A 22,790-nucleotide genomic window follows, 5' to 3' on the forward strand; every position below is an offset into this window, starting at 1 on the left:
GGGTATTTCAAGGAATTCTCCCATCCAAGTACTCGCCCAGGTTGACCCTGCTTAGCTTTTGAGATCTGACGAGATCGGGCTTGCCTGGGCTATCCAGGGCAGGGCGCTGCCAAAGTATATTTTTGAGTTTGCTCTTCAGCCCCTGACACCTAGAGACCTGCAGGGCCACCTCTGCACCCTCAGCACCAACGGAATCAAGAGCCAGCCTACGGGTTTGATTAAATGTCCCATCTACTCACGAAGTGCAATCCAGAGGAGGAACCAAAGGGGCTTTCTCTGTGAGATTTCTTCGCTCTGGAACGTCCTTCTCAAAGAGGTGAGGAAGGGTGTTGCTAACCTTCCTTCAGTCTGGTAAGGATTGCAAGACATCTCAGTTTACAGCTCTAACTAGGTTGAGGGAAGCAAATTTGAGGAGCCCGGGGCAGGCTTGCAAACACTGTCAAAACTTCACTAGTGCTTGTGCTATTTGTTGATTTAATTCTTGGTATTGTGTAAACTGTGAGACTATAAATGGATTTAAAAAACAAAAATTCACTCTTGTCTCACCAATTACTAACCAGTGTAGTTACTGTATTCATCCCCCTTCCCCACTGCCCTAATCATGTAAAGTTGCTTCTTTTTCTTAACACTCACACACACAAAACACTCCAAAGGAAATCTGACACACGGACCCTATTAAGTGGCTAAAGGTAAAACCAGACTTGTGTTTTTTTAACACTGCAGCAGGATGAGAAAAGTTTGTGTGGTGTTCCCCTCCCCAATCAAACAGTAAGTACATGCCTGCATAGTCCTGCATTCTACTGAATCAGCCAAGGAGGTCTGAGTCCAAAAATATAAAGAGCATCCAAGACATTACAGACAGTAGTTTTATTAACAAGTCCCACAATAATCCACTTTGGAACAGGTGAAAACATCTGTTAAGTCCAGCTCATTTGAATCAGGTGAAACCATCTGCTAAGTCTGGCTCATTTGGAGCTAGCTTTCGCCAGATCCTCAGGCAAGATACGGCCCTTCTTGCGGGCCTTGCTTTTCTTCCGCTCGATTTTGGCCACCTTCTTCTTCTGAATGTTCTTGCGGCGCTTCTCCTGGCGTTGCTGCATCTTCTCCACCACTTGCTCAGTCCGCTTTCCCCACTGCTTCTGGCGCTGGGCCTTGCGCTGCTCTTTCCGCTTGAGGGCCTTTTTCAGCCGGTTCTCGTCATCGTGAATCTTGACGCCTTCGGCCTTGTAGAGGACATTGGTCCATCTCATCTTGGTCTCCAGCTGTCGGGCCTTCTTCTCATCCTTGTCCTTCAGGTCTTCCAGCTTGTTCTTCCGAATCTCCAGCCGACTCAATAGCTGCTTGTAATTCTTCCCTGTCAGAGGGGTGAGGTTGCCTTTCAAAGCCTTCCTCTTCTCTTTCCTCTTCTCTGCTTTGCTCGGCTGCTCGACATGCACTTCTACCTTGTTGAAGGCTATGCTGGACTTGTCATCGTTCTTGGGGGCCGTGTGCTCCACAGTGGCTTCTGTTGACACCTCTCCTGCTTCCTTCTTCTCAGCTTTTTTCTTCATCCTTAATTCTTTCCTCCGGCGTTTCTTTCTCTCCTTCTCGTATTTCCTTCGTTGCTGCTTCTTCAGGGCAGTTGGCGACAGCTCTTTGGGCCTTCCCTGTTAAGAAACAGCAACTTGAAAAGGCAGCAGAATCGCTTATGGGACCTGGACAAGATTTAGACATTAAGAGGGAGGGGGAAACCATGTCCTTTGCACTTGAAAAAAAATTGCAAATGATACTAAACTCTGCAATGTGGATAAACTACACAAATGTACTTAATCCATATGTGTTGACTTATCTGCATAATTTATTCTGCCTGTCCTTGTAATTAAGAGGAAAACGGAGGCAAACAGCACCACCTCACTGGATATGTTGACTGTTGAGGTACAAGCCTATCTTTGCAGCCATTCCTTCTAGAAATGTGATGTTGTGAGAAAATGGGGAGGGGGATAACCAAGATCATCAAGAAATTGAATTCTGCATATTGGGAGGGCGGGGAGGGTGTATTTTACACACAAAATATACACACTCCTGAATATGGAAACAGTTACACTCTGAACTAAAATAACTCGCTTCACATCTTTCACTCAGAATTCAGGTAACATTGCAACAAAAACCTTTTTTAGTTTATCTCAGTTGCAAAATCTATCCTTGCATGGGGTTTGGAATGTTTTAGTTAGGATCCAAATAGAAGACAGAAGGCAGCGAAGTGGTGCAGACTTGCCAGGACAAAGGCTGGTGGGGAGGGGGACAGAGCACCCATAAGACCCTTCACCATCCCTTGGAAACTATTATTTTAACAAGGGTGCTGACCATACCTGACCAGAGACTTCTTGTATTTTCTCATGCAGCCTCTGACGCAAAAGAGTCATGGCGGAAAAGGAATGGGGCTTGCTCTGGCTACCTGCATGGAGAGAAGGCAGAGACTCTTCAAACAAGAGACAGGAAGCATCAGTGAAACAAAGAAAGGGCCCGTTCTGCTTATGTGACACCGGGCACTGACTGCTCTTCAGTCAAAACAAGAAACATACTTTGGAACGTGAAGAAGGCAGCTAAGAATCTTAGGATACCCAGTCCTGCTCCTGTGTAAAGAAGCACGCTGTCCCACCCCTCCTGCCTGCAAGGCTTCTGGTTCATCCAGCATGGAGTTCACGGCCTTAGGGAGCTGGAAACCAGGGTGGTACTTCCAGCTCTTCAGAAGGAGAAAAGACAGAGGTGGTACAGGACCTTGCTCCAAAAAAGGCAGGGTTAGGGTTAGGGACACATGCAGAGTGCATCCCAGAGTCAGGGCTAGCCCCACAGTGCAGTCCCAGAGGCAAAGAGCAAAAGGTGTCTGTACAATTTCCTGATAATTTCAGCTCCCCACCCCCGATAAAGCAAGCTTCTCATCCCTAGGGTTACAACATGCCTGTTGGTACTTGACCAATCCCTGCTAAACTCTCAGAAGCTGGAGAGATGGCTGAGTAAGGTTTATTTAAGGAGAGGAAAGAGAAGCTGCACTTTCAACATCTCACACAGCAACTTGCATAAATCTGAAAAAATTATGCCAAAGAGTACAACTGCATACTGTAATGTAAAATGTAAAATTTTATTTATATCCCGCCCTCCCCCGCCGAAGCAGGCTCAGGCTCAGACACGCACATCTGCTCTATCGCCATCTGCTCTATCGCCAGCATTGAGTTTGTTGGCCTATTATGGGATGGGTGAAAAAAATTGGCTATCTGACTGGTGAACCGAATGCCTAGCGCACCAGCCAGTGCCCTATCGGCCCTGATGGAGGCTGTAGCAGGCGGGGCGCTGGAGTTCCCATGGCTTATAGTCCTGGGTGACTTCAACGTCCACGCCGATGATGCGGACTCCATGGCGACACTAAGGCTCTCCAAAATGTCACAACTACTACCCATCAGACTGAATTTGATCTTTGTGGCGGGAGTTATAGTGGACCAAATTACTGCGCTTGTTTTGTGGCCCATAGCTTGCAGCTGAGGTCCTGAGGGAGCAGCGATCCAGGACTAACATGATGTACAATACAATTGTTTTTTCTGCTAGTGCATTTTTTAAGCTTCTTGGGGCCCCTGCCAGGGAGAAATGTGGAGTGAAAACACTCAGACAAACAATACTCACAGCCCTGATGACCATGGCTGACTCATAGAATCACAGAGTTGAAAGGGACCTCCAGAGTCATCTGGTCCAACCCCCTGCACAAGGCAGGAAATTCACAAACACCTCCCCCTAAATTCACAGGATCCTCATTGCTGTCAGATGGCCACCTAGCCTATGTTGAAAATCCTCCAAGGAAGGAGAGCCCACCACCTCCCAAGGAAGCCTGTTCCACTGAGGAATCGCTCTAATGGTCAAGTTCTTCCTAATGTTGAGCCAGAAACTCTTTTGATTTAATTTCAACCCATTGGTTCTGGTCCTACCTTCCGGGGCCACAGAAAACAATTCCTCACCATCCTCTAGATGACAGCCCTTCAAGGACTAGAACTTGGTGATCATATCACCTCTCAGGCTAAACATCCACAGCTCCTTCAACCATTACTCATAGGACTCAGTCTCCAGACCCCTCACCATCTTTGTTGCCCTCCTCTAGACCTGTTCCAGCTTGTCTATATCCTTCTTAAAATGTGGTGCCCAAAACTGAACACAATACTTCAGGTGAGGTCTTACCAGAGCAGAGCAAAGCGATACCATCACATCAAATGATCTGGACACTATACTTCTGTTGATACATCCCAAAACTGCATTTGCCTTTTTAGCCACCGCATCACACTGTTGACTCATGTTCAGCGTATGATTCACTAAAACCCCTAGATCCTTTCTGCACATACTACTACTAAGACAAGTCTCCCGCATTCTATAACCATGCACTGGATTTTTCCTACCTAAATGCAGAACTTGACATTTATCCCTGTTAAAATTCATTTTATTGATTTTAGCCCAGTTTTCCAGCCTGTCAAGGTCATCCTGTTTCTGTCTTCTTCTGTGTTTGCAATCCTTCTCAATTTAGTATCATCTGCAAATTTAATAAGCATTTCCTCTATTCCTTCATCCAAATCATTACTAAAGATGTTGAACAAACCAGGTCCCAGGACAGATCCTTGAGGCAGTCCACTTGTCACTCCTCTCCAAGAGGATGAGGAACCATTCACAAGCACTCTTTGGGTGCGATCTGTCAACCAGTTACAGATCCACCTAATGGTAACAGGATCCAAACCACATTTTACCAACTTGTCAACAAGGATAGTATGTGGAACCTTATCAAAAGCCTTACTGAAATCAAGATAAACGATGTCTACAGCATTCCCCCGATCCAGCATGGTAGTCACTTTCTCAAAAAAAGAGAACAGGTTAGTCTGATATGACTTGTTCTTGAGAAACCCATGCTGGCTCTTAGTAATCACAGCTGTCCTTTCTAAATGTTCCAGGCCCAACTGTTTGATTTGTTCTAAAACTTTTCCAGATATAGATGTCAACCTGACGGGTCAGTAGTTACCCAGATCCTCTTTTTTCCCCTTCTTGAAGATGGGAACAACATTCACCTGCCTCCAGTCTTCCGGCACCTCTCCTGTTCTCCAAGAATTCTTAAAAATAATAGCCGGAAGCTCAGAAATTACATCCGCAAGCTCTTTTAGAACCCTTGGATGAAATTCATCTGGCCCTGAGGACTTAGTTTCATGTAAAGAAACTAGGTGTTTATGTACTACCCCTATGCTGATCCTAGGTTGGAACTTCATACCCTCCTTATATATTCTGTTTTTGCCATGTTGGCAACCATTCCCCTCAGAAGAAAAGACTGAGGAAAAGTAGGAATTGAGTAGTTCCGCCCTCTCTTCATTACCTGTTACAATTTCACTTTCTTGCCCTCGCAATGAGCCTATCATGTCCTTGCTCTTTTTCATACTCTGAACATAAGAACCATTTTTTGTTGTTTTTAGCATCTTTTTCTCTACAAGCACTGGTGATTTGTTTATATTCATCCTTGGTTATAAGGCCCTCCTCCTCACAAGTATATACCTCCTTCACATATACTGCTACGTCTCCGCCATTTCTCATTTGCCTGTCCCTTTTAAATAAGTTGTACCCCTAAATCCTAATATTCCAGTTGTGTCATCCCACCAAGTTTCAGTAAGGCCTATTACGTCATAGTCCCCTTCCTTTATTAGGACTTCCAGTTCCTCCTGTTCGTTTCCCATACTCTGTGCATTAGTGTAGAGACATCGGAATCCACGTTTTATGCATCCTGAGGGTTTAGTTTCTGTACAAGTCTGCAAGTTAACATTACTTAGCGTATGCACCACTCTCTGCAAATCTTTAGTGTTCTTATCCCCAGTTTCTGGCATCATATGAGGCTTTGAATTATTGTCTCGCTCCGCCATACTCCATCTGCACAGCTCCCACCATGGCTCTGTTTCTCTGTCCCACCAACCCACTCCCTGTTCTTGCTGACCCCAGAAACACCCTCACCTGTAATGCCATTCTGGCCTCCACTCCCTTTCTCCCCAGCAGCAGCCAACTTGCTGGCACTGGATGCAATGTGGACCCCAGGACCCGAGCGCTTCGTCTTCGCGGTTGTTGGCTTAGCCTCTGCTTTGCAGGCACCCGTGACTGCTGGCTTGCCTGGAGGGGCACCTCCCACACCCTGGGCAGGTGTCTTTGGCTTCTTTCTCTTCTTCTTCTTCTTCTTCTTCGGCTGAGCATCGTCCACCCCTGGCCCAGTTCCTGGGGAAGTGGAAAGGCAGAGAAATGAGTTTCTTTCCCTGAGAAGGAAACAACCCTAGCCTGTCTTTGGCATGCTAGGAAATGCAAACCAAGCAGCTTCTGCCTTTGGTACTGAAGGGACCCCCCAACAGTACAGAAGACCCCCACCCATAGGGGCAGCCCCTTCTCTCTGCCCTGAAAAGAAGGCAGGAGACATAAGAACATAAGAGAAGCCATGTTGCATCAGGCCAATGGCCCATCCAGTCCAACACTCTGTGTCACACAGTGGCCAAATTTTATATATATATATATATATATATATATACACACACACACACACACACATACATACACACACACACACTGTGGCTAATAGCCACTGATGGACCTCTGCTCCATATTTTTATCTAAACCCTTCTTGAAGGTGGCCATGCTTGTGGCCGCCACCACCTCCTGTGGCAGTGAATTCCACATGTTAATCACCCTTTGGGTGAAGAAGGACTTCCTTTTATCCGTTTTAACCTGTCTGTTCAGCAATTTCATCGAATGCCCACGAGTTCTTGTAAACAAACTAAACCAGGCTGCTTTGACTGCCTGGAACAGCCAAATGCCCAACACAATGTTTGCTGCTCATTGGTTTTTTGTTTGCTTCCTCATATTTAAATTGCAAACTACTTTTTGACAACTAAACAGAAACAGTGGTATATTCTTGCATTAAACACAGAAACAAATGTCCCAAATTCTGGAGAAATTTTCTAATTTATTAATTTGAAAGAGTTTTATACCAACTTGAGTGGCAATCGCCTGGAGAAAAACAGAGGTAAAAGTGGGGAAGGAGTTTTCCATAATCTGCTTTCTGAGAGATTTTTTTGGTAATGTGCAGGATAGATCTATCAGTGGAAAAGCATCACAAAAGCTAAATGGACATCCATGTTCAGAAGCAGTCTACCTCAACTGAATGTTCTATCCTGAGGATAAGCAATGGGGGACAGCAGTTGCTTTTGCACGCTGCTTACAAGATTCAGAGGAATCCGGCTAAAACGGATGGATCTTTAACTGGACCCAACAAGACATCCACCTACAATAAGTATTTTAAAAGGTCTTTTTTAACTGAGGCTTTTGTACTTTGGTCACATTAGAAGAAGACTTACGGGAAAGAGAACTGGCAGCAGGAAAAGCTGAAGGCAATAAGAAAGGAGGAAGACTCAACATGAAATGGATTGACTAGATAAAGAAAGGCATGGCGTTCAGTTTCAAAGCCCTAAGCAAGGTTGTTAATTACCAGACATTAATTCATAGGTCAGAAGTAACCTGTAAGCAATTGCTGTGAACCTCCCCGCAAGATGCTTGTCTTTAAAAAGGGCAGCAAATAAACTTACAAATGAATAAATATTCACTCAAGAGGGAATCAAGCGGCTAGCCCTCATGATCTTAGCTGTGACGGCAGCTTCAGAATTCCACAAATCACTCCGTTTCAGAGCAACAATGCAGTTTTCGAGGCCACTGTGCAGCTGTGCTTGCTAGAAATCTGGAATACCCAAGTTGTAGTATAACCATCTGCAGGAATGGGCTGCCTAAGCCTAAGGGGAAACACATTTGGTAATACAACAACCATGAAGACCAATGAGAACCCCAGAAACTGTACCGAATTTTCTTTTCCATGGCTCCTGCACTTCTTGGGTGCAAATTTTCTTAGCAAGGTGCTGTAAATAAGAGTCTTTGTTGGCTAAACTGGCCATTTCTGAATAAGACCTTGTGAAGGGGTAACCCAAAGTTTGTTTGTTTTAAAAAAGATAATGGCTTCGCCTCCTTGGTCTCCAAAGAGCTCCTCTGCACGAGCCGCTTCCTGCTGCAAGGAGGCCTTCACGCCGTATTTATCTGTCTCTCATCTCACATGTGGACATTAAACCTGGATTTGGAGAAACAAGAAAGATAAATAAATGTCAACAGGAGGACACATGTTGCAGGTCTTCAGCGGCTGCCCGAGCATCAAGGAGAGAAGCCAAAGATGCCAAAATGCCTTCAAAAGCAGCAAGTGGGGCAGAAACTCCAGCTGCCTCCTGATCTCATTTCCTTTAAGCAGAGCGATCCAGGTGGGCAACCGTGCTGGTCCGACGCAAGACAACATTTGAGCCCAGCGGCACCTTTGAGACCAACAAAGCTTAATTCTGGGCATGAGCTTTCGTGGGCACCCTGGACTCAAACGTCGTTCGTTCAGGCAGACAGGAACGGAGGGCACCCAAACCTGCAGTGCCAGAAGTCAAAATCCTGTTGCCAGGCTGGCTTCGAGAGAGCAAAGTCACGCCCTCATTAGCTGATGGGGTTGCCAAGTCCAATTCAAGAAATATCTGGGGACTCTGGGGGCAGAGCCAGGAGACATTGGGGGTGGAGCCAGGAGCAAGGTTGTGACAAGCATAATTGAACTCCAAAAGGAGTTCTGGCCATCACATTTAAAGGGACAACACACCTTTTAAATGCCTTCCCTCCATTAGAAATAAGGATAGGGGCACCTCCTTTTGGAGCTCATAGAATTGGACCCCCTGGTCCAACCCTTTTGAAACTTGGAGAGTGTTCTGAGGAGAGGCGCAGGATGCTATGCTGAAAAATTGGTGCCTCTACCTCAAAAAGCAGCCCCCCAGAGCCCCAGATACCCGCGGATCTATTCTCCATTATTCCCTACTATGGGAATCGGTCTCCATAGCAAATAATGTAGCGTGCAGAAGGCATTTCCCTCCCCCCCCTTTTTCTGATGACCCTGAAGCAGGGGAGGGCCTCCAAACCGGGGGACCCCCTGACCCCACCTGGGGACTGGCAACCCTATTAGCTGAATACAGTGCACTCGGCCCACTTGGGCGCTGGTTTGCGGCTGGAGTTTGCCAGCTGCAAAGCTGGGGTTGCCAAGTCCAATTCAAGAATATCTGGGGACTTTGGGAGTGGAGCCAGGAGACTTTGGGAATGGAGCTAGAAGCAAGGTTGTGAAGCAAGCATCATTGAACTCCAAAGGGAGCGCTGGCCATCATGCTTCAAGGAACTGCACACCTTTTAAATGCCTTCCCTCCACTATAATGAAGGATAGGGGCACCTTCTTCGACGGCTCATAGAATTGGACCCCCTGGTCCAATCCTTTGGAAATTTGGAGGGTCTTTTGAAGAGAGGCATTGGATGCTATGCTGCAAATTTGGTGCCGCTTGCTGAAAAAAACAGCTCCCCCCCCAGATACCCCCATTATTCCCTATGGGAATTGGTCTGCATAGGGCATAATGGAGTGTCCAGCAGACATTCCTCCCCCCCCCCCCCCGCTTTCTGATGACCCTGTAGCGGGAGGAGCGCCTCCAAACCGGGAAATCCCCTGCCCCCACCTGGGGATTGGCAGCCCTATGCAAAGCGCATCATGCCGCGTGCGTGAAAGCGCGGCAAACGCGGTTCAGCTGGAGGGCACTTCCTTCAGAGCCTGTGACCACACAGACTAAATAATGCACTTTCAATCCTCTTTCAACGCACTTTCCAACTAGAGCGTACTGTGTGAGCGGGCAAAATCCAGCTGGGAAGTGGATTGAAAGTGCATTACTGAGTGTGTGCACTGCAGGCCGAGGCTCGCCATAACCCTTGCCCCCCCCCCCCCCCCGACACCTTGAAGTGTGCGTCTTGGGGTGGAAGCTCTGGCGCGCCCGCGGAGACCCCGAGCCTTCGCTCAGCAGCCCCCGCGGCCTGGCCGAGAGCTGCCCAGAGGGCCCTCACTCACTCGCGCCGCTTGCACCAGCCCTGGCCCGGGCGGGAGAGGATCGCAGCTCTCGGGGCCCCGCGTGGCTCGCGAGGAGGAGGAGGAGGAGTCGGGGGCCGAGCGCGGCCTTCCGGCTGCTCCGGAATCCCTTGGCGCGCCCTGGGAGCAGCCCCGCGCACTTGGGGAGGGGCGGAGTGCTGCTGCAGCGGCCCCGACCGGAGGCGAGAGCGGGCCTCGTGGGGCGAGGGAGCCGCCAAGGCCTCTTGCAGCCGGCCGCGTCTCTTCTCTGGCTTCGGGGCCCGGGAAGCCGCCGAGCGTTTTCGCTTCCTTCCGTTCCTCTGCCTCCTGCAAAGCTGCCATTGCCTTGCCCGCCTCGCTGCATTTCGGGACCCGGGTGGCTCCATAGTCCCCCGGAGACTGAACAGAAACATCTCAACAGACTCTCCTTTGTGGCGCTTCGCACCCAGGATAACTCAGGCGCTTAGCAGCACATGCCCCTCTCTCTGCTCGCTATTGCCTTTCGTCGTCGTTTCAGCCCAGTTAGCATAAACTAGCAAACAGCAGACCCCAGCTGGTGCTGCTTTTAATCGGCTAAAAACATTTCCACGGCTCTGCAGACTGACTCGCTGCCCGCTTTCTGCAGATTAAGGACTGCTGGCCGTTCCATGCCACTGTCTGATGAAGTTAGGGTGGCCAATCCCCAGGTGGGGACGGGATCCCCCGGTTTGGAGGCCCTCCCCCCTGCTTCAGGGTCGTCAGAAAGCGGGGGGAGGGGAGGGAAATGTCTGCTGCGAACTCTATTATTCCCTAGGGAGATTTATTTCCATAGAAAATCATGGAGAATTGATCCGCGGGTATCTGGGGCTCTGGGGAGGCTGTTTTTTGGGGTAGAGGCACCAAATTTTCAGTATAGCATCTAGTGCTTCTCCCCAAAATACCCCCCAAGTTTCAAAAAGATTGAACCAGGGGGTCCAATTCTATGAGCCCCAAAAGAAGGTGCCCCTATCCTTCATTATTTCCTATGGAAGGAAGGAATTGAAAAGGTGTGCCGTCCCTTTAAATGTGATGGCCTGAACTCCCTTGGAGTTCAATGATGCTTGTCACAGCCTTGATCTTGGCTCCATCCCCAAAGTCCCCAGATATTTCTTGAATTGGACTTGGCAACCCTAGATGAAGTGTGCTGAGAGCACAGCAAAGCTGACGTTCTAAATAAAAAGGGGCTGGTCTTAAAGGTGCGGCTCAACTCTTGCTTTGTTCTGCTGCTTCAGCCCGACACGGCTGCCCACCTGGATGACCTATCTGTTGGCCTCTTTTGTTAAATCTCGCAGGGTTTGGAAGAATTAGAGAGATGATTCGTCCAGCCAAGAATGCGGTCTTCCAGCTCCCGTGCCCTACATGCCCTCTGTTCCCAAACATGCTTGCCTGTTCCGACAGAAACTTGCATCTTACTTTGCTTTCTTGATCATGATAATTTGTCTGGTAGAGCTTTAAGGTGCCCGACCTGGGTGGCCCAGGCGCACCCGGCCTCTTCAGCTCTGGGAAGCCGAGCAGGGTTGGCCTTGGCCGGTATTTAGGAGGGAAACTACCAGGGGGGAAGGAAGCCCAAGACCCCTGCAGCAGCAGACTGCCAATGGCAAACCAGCTCCCAGCAGCTCCTGCCCATGAGGGGCTGCCCCACATTAGCTGTGACCAAAACAGAGAGAGATTTGGGGCAGGGCGGGGAGTGAAAGGGTGTTCTCTAAAGGGTTATGGCAGAATCAGTTCAGTCTGGCCCAGCTGGTGGACCTCCTGATGGCCCCTGGCTTTTGGCCACTGTGTGTCACAGAGGGCAGGGCTGGATGGGCCACTGACCTGACCCAAGATGGCTTCTCTGGGTTCCTAGTCTGTGAGCCACTTAGGATGGGGTTTCTCCAGGGTGGGAACAGATAGGAAGTGGCAATTCACAGTTGTCAGTTCAGCTGGGAGTTCTGGCCTCACTGGTGGACCTGCTGATGGCCCCTGGGTTTGAGCCACGGTGTGATACAAGGTGTTGGACTAGAAGGGCCATTATGTTCTTCAGACAAAGGAGACACCCAGTAATGTGCTTGGATGTTAAGGATTTTTCACAGAATCAAGACCGACAGGACACAAGTATGGCTGCCAACCTCCAGGTGGGACCTCAAGCTCTTCCAGAATTACAACTGATCTCCAGACAACAAAAGTTCAGTTCCCCTGGAGAAAATGACTGCTTTAAAGGGTGGACAATGCATTATACTCCGCTGAGGTCCCTTCCCTTCTGAAACCCTGCCCTCCCCAGGGTTCATCCCCAAATTTCCAGGATTTTCCCTACCCGGAGTTGACAACATGAAAGACAGGTATAGTTACCATTATGCTTCAGCTAGGGCTCTCTCAAAGAAATCAGGTCTGTCTGGAAACCTGTGGCAAGTGTTACTGAATCCTTTTTTTATCTCATGCTTGAATACTAAAGTCATGTTGTTTCGGATGATAAATCCTTTACTTTTGAGCGTTTGTGTGGAATGTAGAGTAAAGCCAGTTCTTCCCACATTAAAAATTTGCTGACTGGCCTCAGGAAAACTGTCCATGTAAAATTTGACTCAGAGGTAACATCAGAAAGCAAGGATAAGACCTTTTTGAAGAAACCCTCAGTAAGCAAGAGGGAAAATGCCAGTGGAAAGGCCAAGACTGGTTGGACTAGATAACCCTGGAGGTCCCTTCCAAAGCTATTATTCTATGATTCTACGACACAGACTGAAGAAAGTAGCTTTTCCAGTCATGGCAGTTAACAGAGACTGGGTGACTGAACACTGCAAAGTCTAGCAGTCTGCCTATTTTTCCATCGGAGAAGCCTTGTCTCTCAAAGAGCACAGAAAAAGGTCCAGGTCAGATTTCCTCAAAAATGGCCAATTAATTGTGGATGGTATTTAAGGTTTACCTACCCACAGAGAGCAGACAGTATTGCTAGCTGTGGTACACATGGGGACACATATTTTTCTGTGCAGCTGAAATAAAACAGGGCTGTGTCCTTTCCTCTTATATGGCCTAGATTTGTTGCACTTAAGTCACCCAAGTGTTTTGAACCCTGAAACTGTGTGTGTGTGCGCCCCTCCTACTGTCCTGCTTCAATTTGCTTATTTTGTAATCTTCTCTTACAACCCACCTTTCTCACCAACATGCCAGGAAGTCTGCCAGAGTAATGCAGGGGTATCCGGAGAGAGTGCAACAGAAATAGGATCACAGAATCAGAAGCCTGGCGTGCCAGAAAGAGGCAAGCCCAAAACTCAGACTGGCCTCTAAGTGCTGCCTCTTCCATCTGATATACCGTGGCAGATGCCAGTTTTCTAAATACAGGACACACAGCTCCACAGAATCTCCACTGGTTGCATAAACTTATTCCTCTCTTAACTGAAGAGAGAAGTTTTCATCTCATTGGGCATTCAGAGCTATGGCTCTGACGGTTGGATCCTCCACCAGCTGAGGATCATTTCCATGGATTTTTCAGTAGTCTTTTTCCTTCTTTGTGTATTCCTGTTGTGGGGGGGGGGGGTATCTGTTCCTGGAGGGGAGGTGGCTGAGAGGTTATAGGATCACCATCTGCAAGTACTTGAAGGGCTGTCATATAGAGGATGGGGTGGAATTGTTTTCTGTGGCCCCGGAAGGTAGGACCAGAACCATTGGGTTGAAATTAAATCAGAATAGTTTCCGGCTCAACATTAGGAAGAACTTCCTGACCATTAGAGTGATTCCTCAGTGGAACAGGCTTCCTCAAGAGGTGGTGGGCTCTCCTTCCTTGAAGGTTTTTAAACAGAGCCTAGATGGCCATCTGACAGCAATGAGGCTCCTGTGAATTTAGGGGAAGGTATTTGAGAGTTTCCTGCATTGTGCAGGGGGTTGGACTAGACTGACCCTGGATCTCCCCAGCCCACATTCTTCCAGATGGCATTTAATCTCAGTTCCATCGTTTATAGCCAGTTTGATGTAGTGGTTAAGTTGTGGAGTCTGGGAGAACCGGGTTTGATTCCCCACTCCTCCACTTGCAGCTGCTGGAATGGCCTTGGATCAGTCATAGCTCTCACAGAGCTGTCCTTGAAAGGGAAGCTTCTGTCAGAGCTCTCTCAGCCCCACCCAACTCTAACTCTATGATTCTATATGATACTATGATGAACTTTGCTCCTTCCAGTGGTTGATTTGATGTTACATCACTTTATGTCCAGGATTAAAAGCTGCAGTTTAAATCTGCAGGGAGGTATACCGGACATAAAGCAACAGAAACACAGGAGCAAGGAAAATGAGAATGCGAAAAAGCCGCTTCACAAAAACCAGTAATCTAAACAAGGACTTGAGCAGCACCAGTTGCTACAAAGGAAACCAGGCTCGGAGGACAGACCTCTGAGTAAGCAGCAGTTAAGATGAAACCTTGACTCTTTAATGGGGGTGGAGGGAGCCCCCACACAAGCACAACTACCCTGCCCATCCTGACAAGCTTGAGAACTGTTTGTCGTCAGGCAGCACATCTTGGGGCAGGGAGAAAAGGGGATTAGCAGCTTTTGCAGCTTGAATTTCTGGTTCAGGTCTTAGCATTTTATTTGTTCTGGTGTTAAGGACTTCAACTTGGGGGAGTTATCTTCTCCTTCCTGCAATTGTCTTGTCCCTCTGGATTCTGTCCATTCTCAGCTAAACAAAACAGTCACATACATACCTTTTGTAGCAATACAAAACTCAGCGGCCTTTATTCAGCCAGCTACATAGTTAGAAAACATTTATTCTGCACACAAACTACAGGACACTGAAATGTTTAGGGCCCACCCACCCAGGTTGCCAGCTTTTCCTATGGGCCTTGATCCTGGCCCTCCAGCAGCAAGACAAGACACAGGCAGAGCTGCTTTCGGCAGAATGCAGAGGGAGCAATGCTGCTGCGGCTTAATGGCTGCCTGCCATCCTGCCATTACAAAACCAGGGGGCATCTCAACAGGTCCACATTGGTTTCCGATGGCCCAGTCCCCCATCGCATGCACGAGACCATCACTAGCTTATACCTTACAGCAAAATCTCCCCAGCCCACATTCTTCCAGATGGCATTTAATCTCCATCATTCATAACCAGTTTGGTGTAGTGGTTAAGTTGTGGAGTCTGGCAGAACTGGGTATGATTCCCCACTCCTCCACTTGCAGCTGCTGGAATTGCCTTGGGTCAGCCATAGCTCTCACAGAGCTGTCCTTGAAAGGGAAGCTTCTGTCAGAGCTCTCTCAGCCCCACCCACCTCACAGGGTGTCTGTTGGGGAAGATAAAGGAGATTGTGAGCCCTCTGAGACTCTGATTCAGAGAGAAGGGCGGGGTATAAATCTACGGCTGCCTTCTTCCAACAGCTAATGAGCTTTTTTTATTGTTGGAGAAGAGAGGTAATTTCTGCTGGGCTCTTCCCACTGCAACGTGTCTCCCCCCACCCCCTGCTGCCATGACGTTCATAAATGGGGAAGGAGAGGAAGAGAAGTCCTGCTTTAGAAATTCTGCTTGTTGATCTCCTTGGATACAAGACCATAGCATTTCTACTAAGCATTTAAGCCAGTGGCATCTCCTTCCAGCAGTGTGTGCTTGGAACTGCAGCTGCAGTCACCCACAACACTCCAGAGTCCAGAGGAAAAGGAGAAACACTGTGTGGGGCTGAGTCTTTCACCACTATCCAGGAGAAGCCAGGAGAGCCCGAGACTGGGAAATGGACGGGGGGGGGAGTTAAAATAAGAATTTGTGGGATGGGGAGGAGAGCACTGGTTTAGCTTACACTGCTGATACGGGGGAAGAACACTGAAAACGAGGCAAGCACCACAGAATAATGGCTCTCTCTGCTGGTTTTACTGCCCCTCTGCCTTTGAAAGCCAGACACACCTGCAGAAATTCAACAGACAGACGCTTGCCAGGGCCGGGGCTGGTGATATGAAGCCCCCCTCTGCTTCTGCCCATCCGAAGGAGCCGGGGGAGGGCAAACGATAGCTCCTCCAGTCCCACCCCTCCCTACAAAGGACAGCAAACACCCAAATTCAGATGACCTACCTGAACAGGTAAGGAAGCAGATATTCATGAAGCTTAATTCCCTTAGGGTCCAGAGAATAAAATGCTTGTACAATATAAAAACCCGCCCCCAAATCCCTACTGAGGTAATACAAGCATCCTGCTCTATGAACATCTATTTTTCAAAGAGGAATTCTATCAAAAGAGAACAGCGGGTTTTGAGGCCAGAAGTCTCTCAGAGAGCAGCCAGACTTTCAGGGCGCAAGCTTTTTTAGAGCCAGCACTCCCTTGGGCAGGCACAAGACACAAAGGGAGCTTTGACTCTCGCAGGTCTGTACCCGCCCCTCCCAGAATCCTGTTGGTCTCTCAGGTGCTCCTGAACTTGAGCTCTTCTACTGCAGACCAAAATGCCGACCCAGAGAAATAGTCCCTGACTGTCATAGTAAACTGGCTCAAACCCAGATGTTCCACTCCCAATGAGGCCAGTGTCCTATCCAAATTACCAGCTCCTTTGCTTCTAAGTAGCTCGTCTCCCTTCCGGTTTCCTCTGCTGTTTTGTGAGATGCAGCTCAGGGCGGTTTCCAGCGAATGCAGCAGACCCCCTGCAAGCCAGAAGCTGCTGGGCTCAATACAAAAACTGAAACCTTCCCGCCTCAGAGTGCAGCCAGGCAGCAGCACACAGGGGGCCCCTTTCAGGCAAGCTCCGTGGGGGCCGCTCCGTGTCCGTTGACGTGAGGGTGCAAGGGGGTGGGCCCCTGCGGGGCTGGGATGCTCTGCTCCATCATGGCAGCCGCCAGAGGCAGGGGGAGGCCTTCAGGGGAGCCCCCGGCAGGTTCTTGTCTCCAGTAGGCCTCGCACAGCGGAAGGTCGTTGCCATCACACAGGCTGTAGCTTCCCAGCAGAAGAGAGGCAGGAAGGAGACGGAAGCAGAAAGGAGCAGCAGAGGCGGAGAAAGAGGGAGAGAAGCAAGAGAGGCAAGCGTTACGAAAATGGCCGACTGCTGTTGGATGCAACAATAAGGTTCTCCCACCCCTTGGACATGGCGATGGGGCAGCTTCAAATATTTCTCTTTGGGCTGACTGGGTATGAGTGACAAGTTTGTATGTTTTTTGTCTAGGAAAGGTAAGAAATCTGAAAAGGCTTTGTCATAGGGGAAGAATCAGGAATCCACAGAACTGAACAAAAATAATAAAATATGCTAAAGCACAGAGGGCAGGGTCTTCGGCGATTATAGCGGAGATCTTGAAGAAAAACCTACTTGTTGAGGAACTGATTTTCCTGGACGGCAGATCTGAGAAGGGGGTGGGCCCCGGAAAGGCCAATGGGAAGGACGACTGCCACCTCTCTCATCCCCGCATATCCCTCAAGGGGCTGGAATTGGCCTCCCTTTGCTGACCCCCTCCTAATTCATCAGGAGCTAAAGACTCATTTTCAAGCTTTCCCATGGGCAGATGTTTCAAGGAAGGTGAGAATGATGTGGCTGTAGCAAACACCCATACAGATCTCATAGCAAGAAGAGAAGAGAGTGTACATGCTGTACTGGCACACTGGGCAATATCTGCACATGTCATGAACACACAGGGTCAAGGTGGCACATGGCCTCCCTTCTGCATGGACCCGGGAGTTTTCCAAGAGCAGACTGAAGGGCTGCCACCACCTCTCGCTCCTTGTCCCCCCTCCTGCTGCAGCAGAACACCCCCCCCCTCCCGCTGAAGTACACAGGAGATGCAAAAGGAAGCAGAGGAGACGGCAGAAGTCTGAGAAAGCAGGCTGTGCATGGAAAGGAGCTGCTGGCCCAAGAGCTGGGCTGCTCTTCAGGAAAAACAAAAGAAAGCCAGTCCAGGACAGCCATGGTGGGTTTGTTCACGGCTGTTTTATTTATAATAATGATAAAAATAATATTACGCAGATATTTTTTGTGGGACATATTTTAGGTATAAATAGATGCTACACATATATTTTAGCTATATGTATGCGCATAGAGAGAGTATAAGAGCATGACTCAGTGCTTTACAGTATATTTTAAACTTCCTCAACCTGTCAGCATCAGCAGCCCACTGCTCCGGTCACCATGAAGGGCCATGCAGAAAACAACAAATTTCCCCTGAAACCCGAAGACTGAGAAGTGGCGCCAGACCTGGGGACTGGAGGCAGCTGTCTCAGCCCAGCAGGTGGGCCTGGGAGGATGGCAACACTCAGCATCTGACAGCCAAAAGGAGCCACAGCCCATAACGTAGATCACAGGGCAGCACAAAGCCTCTGGCATCCCCAGAAGCCTGGCCTGGTCAGTGGAGAAGGATGCATTTCCCCATCCTCTGACTGAAGGGAAGCTGTGCTGGAGACCACGGGGGCCAGACAGACTTCCACCCAGCTCCCAGGCTTGGCCCTAACAGGGTAAGAATTTGGTTTCTTCGGTGCATGACACAAAAAGTCACTTTAAACCTGAAAGCAGAAGGGTGCAAGGAGGCTGAACAGGAGGACCAGCGGAGAACTTAGGCAGCTCTGCTGGAAGCAGGAAGGGTTTATGGCCTGAAGAACGCTGCAAAACAGGCTCAGTGGATCAGGCCAAAACACCTCCTAGTCCAGGAATCTGTCTCACAGAGCAGCCAGCCCTGGTGAAGTTCACAAATTGGGCCTGAAGGGAGCAGCCGCCCTCTGTTTCTCCTCATCCTGTGGCTTTCATGCTGCCTCCAAGCACGAGCCCTTGAACAGACCTCAGCTGCCATGAAGACGTCGTTTTTAAAACAGGAGCCATCACATCACATGACTGAGTTCCGTACAGAAGGGGCTCGCGCATCACGCAAACCGCCTCCTTTTTCAAGTCCTAAACTGACCGACAGGCTCACCAGGTGTCATGCAAGGAGGCAAAAACGCTATCAGAACAATGCTGTAAAGATTAACACTTGAGCAATCGATTGCTAAGGTGGAACTGGGTCTACAGGAAATTGTAATATTGGAGAAGAGGCAGGAGAGGGATCACAAGGGCCTCCCAGTGCTCACGCTACCCAATGCTCCGTGCTCCAAGCATCATTCATAGCTTACAAAGGGGGGGGGGAGGGGGAGGACCCAACCCTATGCTGCCGAAGTGGTTTAAAAAACAACAACATACAAGCCAGATTATGGACATCACTAAGAAGTTCAATTTTATCTCAGAACAGCTAAAAAAAATACCCTCTTTGGAAAACCCCACCACCACCACACACGGAGAAGAGTCTACAGAAAGCTTACAGAGGCAAAAGGAGCCAGCCAGCCAGCTTCTCCTGTCTGTGACAGCTGTTTCCACCATGCTGGTCTTTGGCAACAAGGAAAAGCTGACCAGATGTTTCTGAGTTAAAAGAGCTGATTCCCGTTTCAGGCACTTTTTAATTCCACACACGCCTAGCATATGGATAGGGTAGCTTGTAAAACCAAGAAAACAGCTCTGAAGGCAAGTAACTTCTGTTGATGCACCTGCAAGGCGGACGCTGGCAACTTTGCCAACTTGTCGCTCTTTTAAAGCATCTTAAGCTCCAGTTCCTCACCGCATTCAAAAAGGTTCTTTCTTTTCACATTTTGCATAGAACAAAAAACACCCATGCTACAATGCAGCACCAAAATGCAGGAAAGCTGTTCACCAGAATCAAGCCCTCTGGGGAGCTGGGCAGCATTGGTAGAATGATTATAAAGGCTTCTTGAGATTCTATATCATATATTTCTTTTCTGGACTTGGAATGAAAACAAGTATATTCCCCACCCACCCCCAAACAAGAGAGAGCAGATAACATCTGGGGCAGGAGCAATATACCACCAGGTCGTGATGTTAGGAACTCTTGTCCGCCCATCCAATCTATTGGCTGGCAAAACACAGACATGTCACCTGGGGAAGATGCTCTGACCCTACACCTCCACGAAGCAAGCCCTGATTTGCATCGCATGGTTTTGCCACCTAAACAGAGGTGCTAAACTGCAAACAGAAAATGCTAACCCAGTTGGCATTGAGGCTGCCTAAGCACCAATGCTTCAAGAAGTTTCCCAGGGCAGCTACAGCCTGAGGGTCAGAGAGCAGCCAAGGCGTGAGGTGAGTCTGGGTCACCCAGGGCTTTATTTATACCTGGAAGAGTAATATTCTTCTTCCAACTCATAGAGGTCAATGGAGATCTCATCACGCAGCGCGATCAGCTTCTTGTCACACTCCTCCTGCAGGCCGCGCAGCTGTTGGTTACGCTGGTTGATGGCCTCGTTGACGGAGGGGAAGTCGTTGAGGATCAGGAACTGCTTCAGGTCAGAGACGAGCTTCATAAGCGACTCCCCGGCTCGGACCTACTCGGAACAGTCAGAAACTTAAGAAATATAACTGCCTCTGTCCTGACAACAGAATACAATCCGAGAGAGGTCACGATAATGGATAACACAACAAAAAATGCAAGCTAGTGACCAATTTACTAAGCAGTATATAGAAGTCAGTCCAAATGTCCAAAACATGTATATTCAAGTCCCAAAGTAGTGTGGTGACAAGCCAATCAATTAAGTACTTGTTTCTTTCCAGTCTTCATCAGACCTGGGACCAAGAAGCCACATACTGGGCTGTAGCCGATGTGAAATTGCTGCTGGAGACGCTCTGCGTCCCTCTTTGAAAACTGTGTAAAGAATCTATATAACTGAATCAATACTGGTCCCAGGTCTGATGAAGACTGGAAAGAAACAAGTACTTAATCAATTGGCTTGTCACTACACTATTTTGGGACCTGAATATACATGTTTTGGACATTTGGACCGATTTCTATATACTTCTTAGTAAATTGGTCACTAGCTTGCATTTTTTGTTGTGTTCTGTCCTGATGACAGCAGCTTTCTGTTTTGCTTTTTTGCCATCAAGTCACAGCTGACTTATGGCAACCCCACAGGGCTTTCAAGGCAAAGAGATGTTTGCCATTGCCTGTTTCTGCGTCGCCCCCCTGGACATACTTAGTGGCCTCCCATCCAAGAACTCACTAGGGCTGACCCTGCTTCACTTCTGAGATCTGTCCAGGGCGGGATAAAGACAAAACAAACGTGTGTTGATTTATAAGCCTATCAGCAAGGAACAAGTTTTTGTGTTTTTATGGGTTTGCAAAGAGCTGCAAGCATAGATGGCTGTAGAGAAATTTTCTCTAACAATGTCTCTCACACTGACGAGCTCGTTTCCCACCTCCTCCAGCTCTGCCGGTGCTGGCAAAAGAGGTACCTCCTGAAAGCTCAGAGGGAGGGGAAGACAAGACTCTTCACTCCTGGCAGGCCCTCAAATGCCCTTCCTCGTAAGACTTGCAGAGGGCAGTGCCACTCCTTTAGGCAGGCCCCTATACTGATGTGGCAGGAGCCCACCTTTGCCTGCCTAGGTCCTGGTGCACACTCTCCTTCCCCATCTGCTGTGGAGCAGAATTAATCCCACTTGCCTCAGCAAACAGATCAGGAGGAAGAACAACAGACCCTAGAAGGAAGGGAGAGGAAATCCACGTATAGGGCTAAAGGTGGATCTGGCGCCACTAAACGAGGTTAGGAACCAACCACAATGGGACTTGCCACCCATCATCCCCTTCCAGGGGCTCAGGCCACCCACACTCACAATGTTTGCTGCTCTGACGTGCATCTCATAGTTGTCTTGCTCGCCTTGGGTTGCCCGAGACACCTGAGTTTCTTCTTCAATCTGCAGAAGGAAGCAGAACACAGCATTCTGGGACCTTGTGAACTTTCTAAAAGGTGACTTCATTTATTTTGTTTATACCCCATGTTTCTCCTCAAAGGGAACTCAAAGCAGCTTACATTAGTCTCCTCTCCTCTACTTTATCCTCAGAAATACCGTGTGAGGTAGGCTACAGTGACAAACCCAAGGTCACCCAACAAGCTTCCATGGCAGAGTGGGGATTCAAATCTGAGTCTCCAAGATCCTAGTCTGACACTCGAACTTCTACATCCCACTGCCTTGCTTTTTGCTCCACAGAAGGGTTTCCATTGCAACTCAGAGGATTTAGTTTTCAGTTACACATCTTTTCTTTGCACCTGTTGCTGCTCTGCAAAGAACACAATTCGTTTGGTGTAACACCCATCAGCCAATGTCTCCCCTCCCCTGCCCCAGGTGTGCTGGAGATTTTAATGCCCCAGCTCTTTTTAAAGAGCCTAAATTTTCCTCAAGTCAGACTGGCTAGCAGTCCTGGCACTTTTTGCCATTCCTGCAGCACATGTCTCAACTCAGTGATTTGATCTGCCTGAGCTATGTTAAAGCACTGCTGATGAAGTCAGGTCTGCAAAAACTGAGGAATGTTGGGAGGGGAAACAAAAGAAGCGACTTCTGTGGGGCTGTCTCCCCCCAAACACACACCTTTGCAGTTTTGATGATCTCTGTGAAGTTATCCATGATGGACTTGATATCATCTTTCAGCCTTTTATTAAAGGACTGAAGAAGGGTTTCTTTACTCTGAGGGAGGACACGTTGCTGTGACATTACAGGAAAGGAGATATTTTAGCTAGAAACAAGAGAAAAATACATTTTAGAGGGCAGGCCCATCAAGGCCTGTATTTTCCTTATGAAATTTAAAAATCTCTGTGTTGTAAAGATATTCATATCTCTACAGAGAAGATTTACTTAATTGCTTCCCTTTGATCCACCTTTCTCTCTGAGACTAAAAGCAGATTACAGGAATACACCTATATAAACTTCAGCCCCCAAACAGTCTAGAACCAAAATTCTAGAACAGAAAACCTCTTGTTCTTAATACACTCCATTAATGAGCGTTTGTAGCATCTGTTTCCATCTTTTTGATAGCCTGTGCCATCCTAAACAGAGCCCACCAAAGGCTTAGAAAAAGAAGATATTGGATTT

General features: G+C 48.4%; 2 protein-coding genes across 4 annotated transcripts; both read right to left on the bottom strand.

Annotated features, from left to right (window-relative positions):
* Positions 1-852: 852 nt before the first annotated feature.
* SURF6 (surfeit 6) lies at positions 853-10,253 on the bottom strand. Of its 2 annotated transcripts, none has more exons than XM_060251663.1 (5): positions 9,974-10,253; positions 7,877-8,140; positions 5,998-6,252; positions 2,349-2,434; positions 853-1,646 (listed from the first exon to the last, which is right to left on the bottom strand). In XM_060251663.1, the coding sequence occupies exons 2-5, from the start codon at positions 7,968-7,970 to the stop codon at positions 966-968; spliced, it is 1,116 nt and encodes a 371-aa protein (XP_060107646.1). In that variant the 5' UTR covers positions 7,971-8,140; positions 9,974-10,253; the 3' UTR covers positions 853-965. The 2 variants fall into 2 exon arrangements, with proteins under 2 accessions (XP_060107646.1, XP_060107647.1); XM_060251664.1 differs by having other exon boundaries at positions 9,862-10,061.
* A 5,747-nt stretch (positions 10,254-16,000) lies between these two features.
* Positions 16,001-22,464, bottom strand: MED22 (mediator complex subunit 22). 2 transcript variants are annotated; one of them, XM_060251666.1, is made up of 4 exons: positions 22,290-22,464; positions 21,537-21,617; positions 20,046-20,254; positions 16,001-16,846 (listed from the first exon to the last, which is right to left on the bottom strand). In XM_060251666.1, exons 1-4 carry the CDS (start codon positions 22,410-22,412, stop codon positions 16,648-16,650), a joined length of 612 nt encoding a protein of 203 aa, XP_060107649.1. In that variant the 5' UTR covers positions 22,413-22,464; the 3' UTR covers positions 16,001-16,647. The 2 variants fall into 2 exon arrangements, with proteins under 2 accessions (XP_060107649.1, XP_060107650.1); XM_060251667.1 differs by having other exon boundaries at positions 16,644-16,840; positions 22,290-22,458.
* Between the last annotated feature and the right edge of the window lie 326 nt (positions 22,465-22,790).

The sequence above is a fragment of the Heteronotia binoei genome, chromosome 12 (assembly GCF_032191835.1).
Source record: "Heteronotia binoei isolate CCM8104 ecotype False Entrance Well chromosome 12, APGP_CSIRO_Hbin_v1, whole genome shotgun sequence".
NCBI classification, from domain to species: domain Eukaryota; kingdom Metazoa; phylum Chordata; class Lepidosauria; order Squamata; family Gekkonidae; genus Heteronotia; species Heteronotia binoei.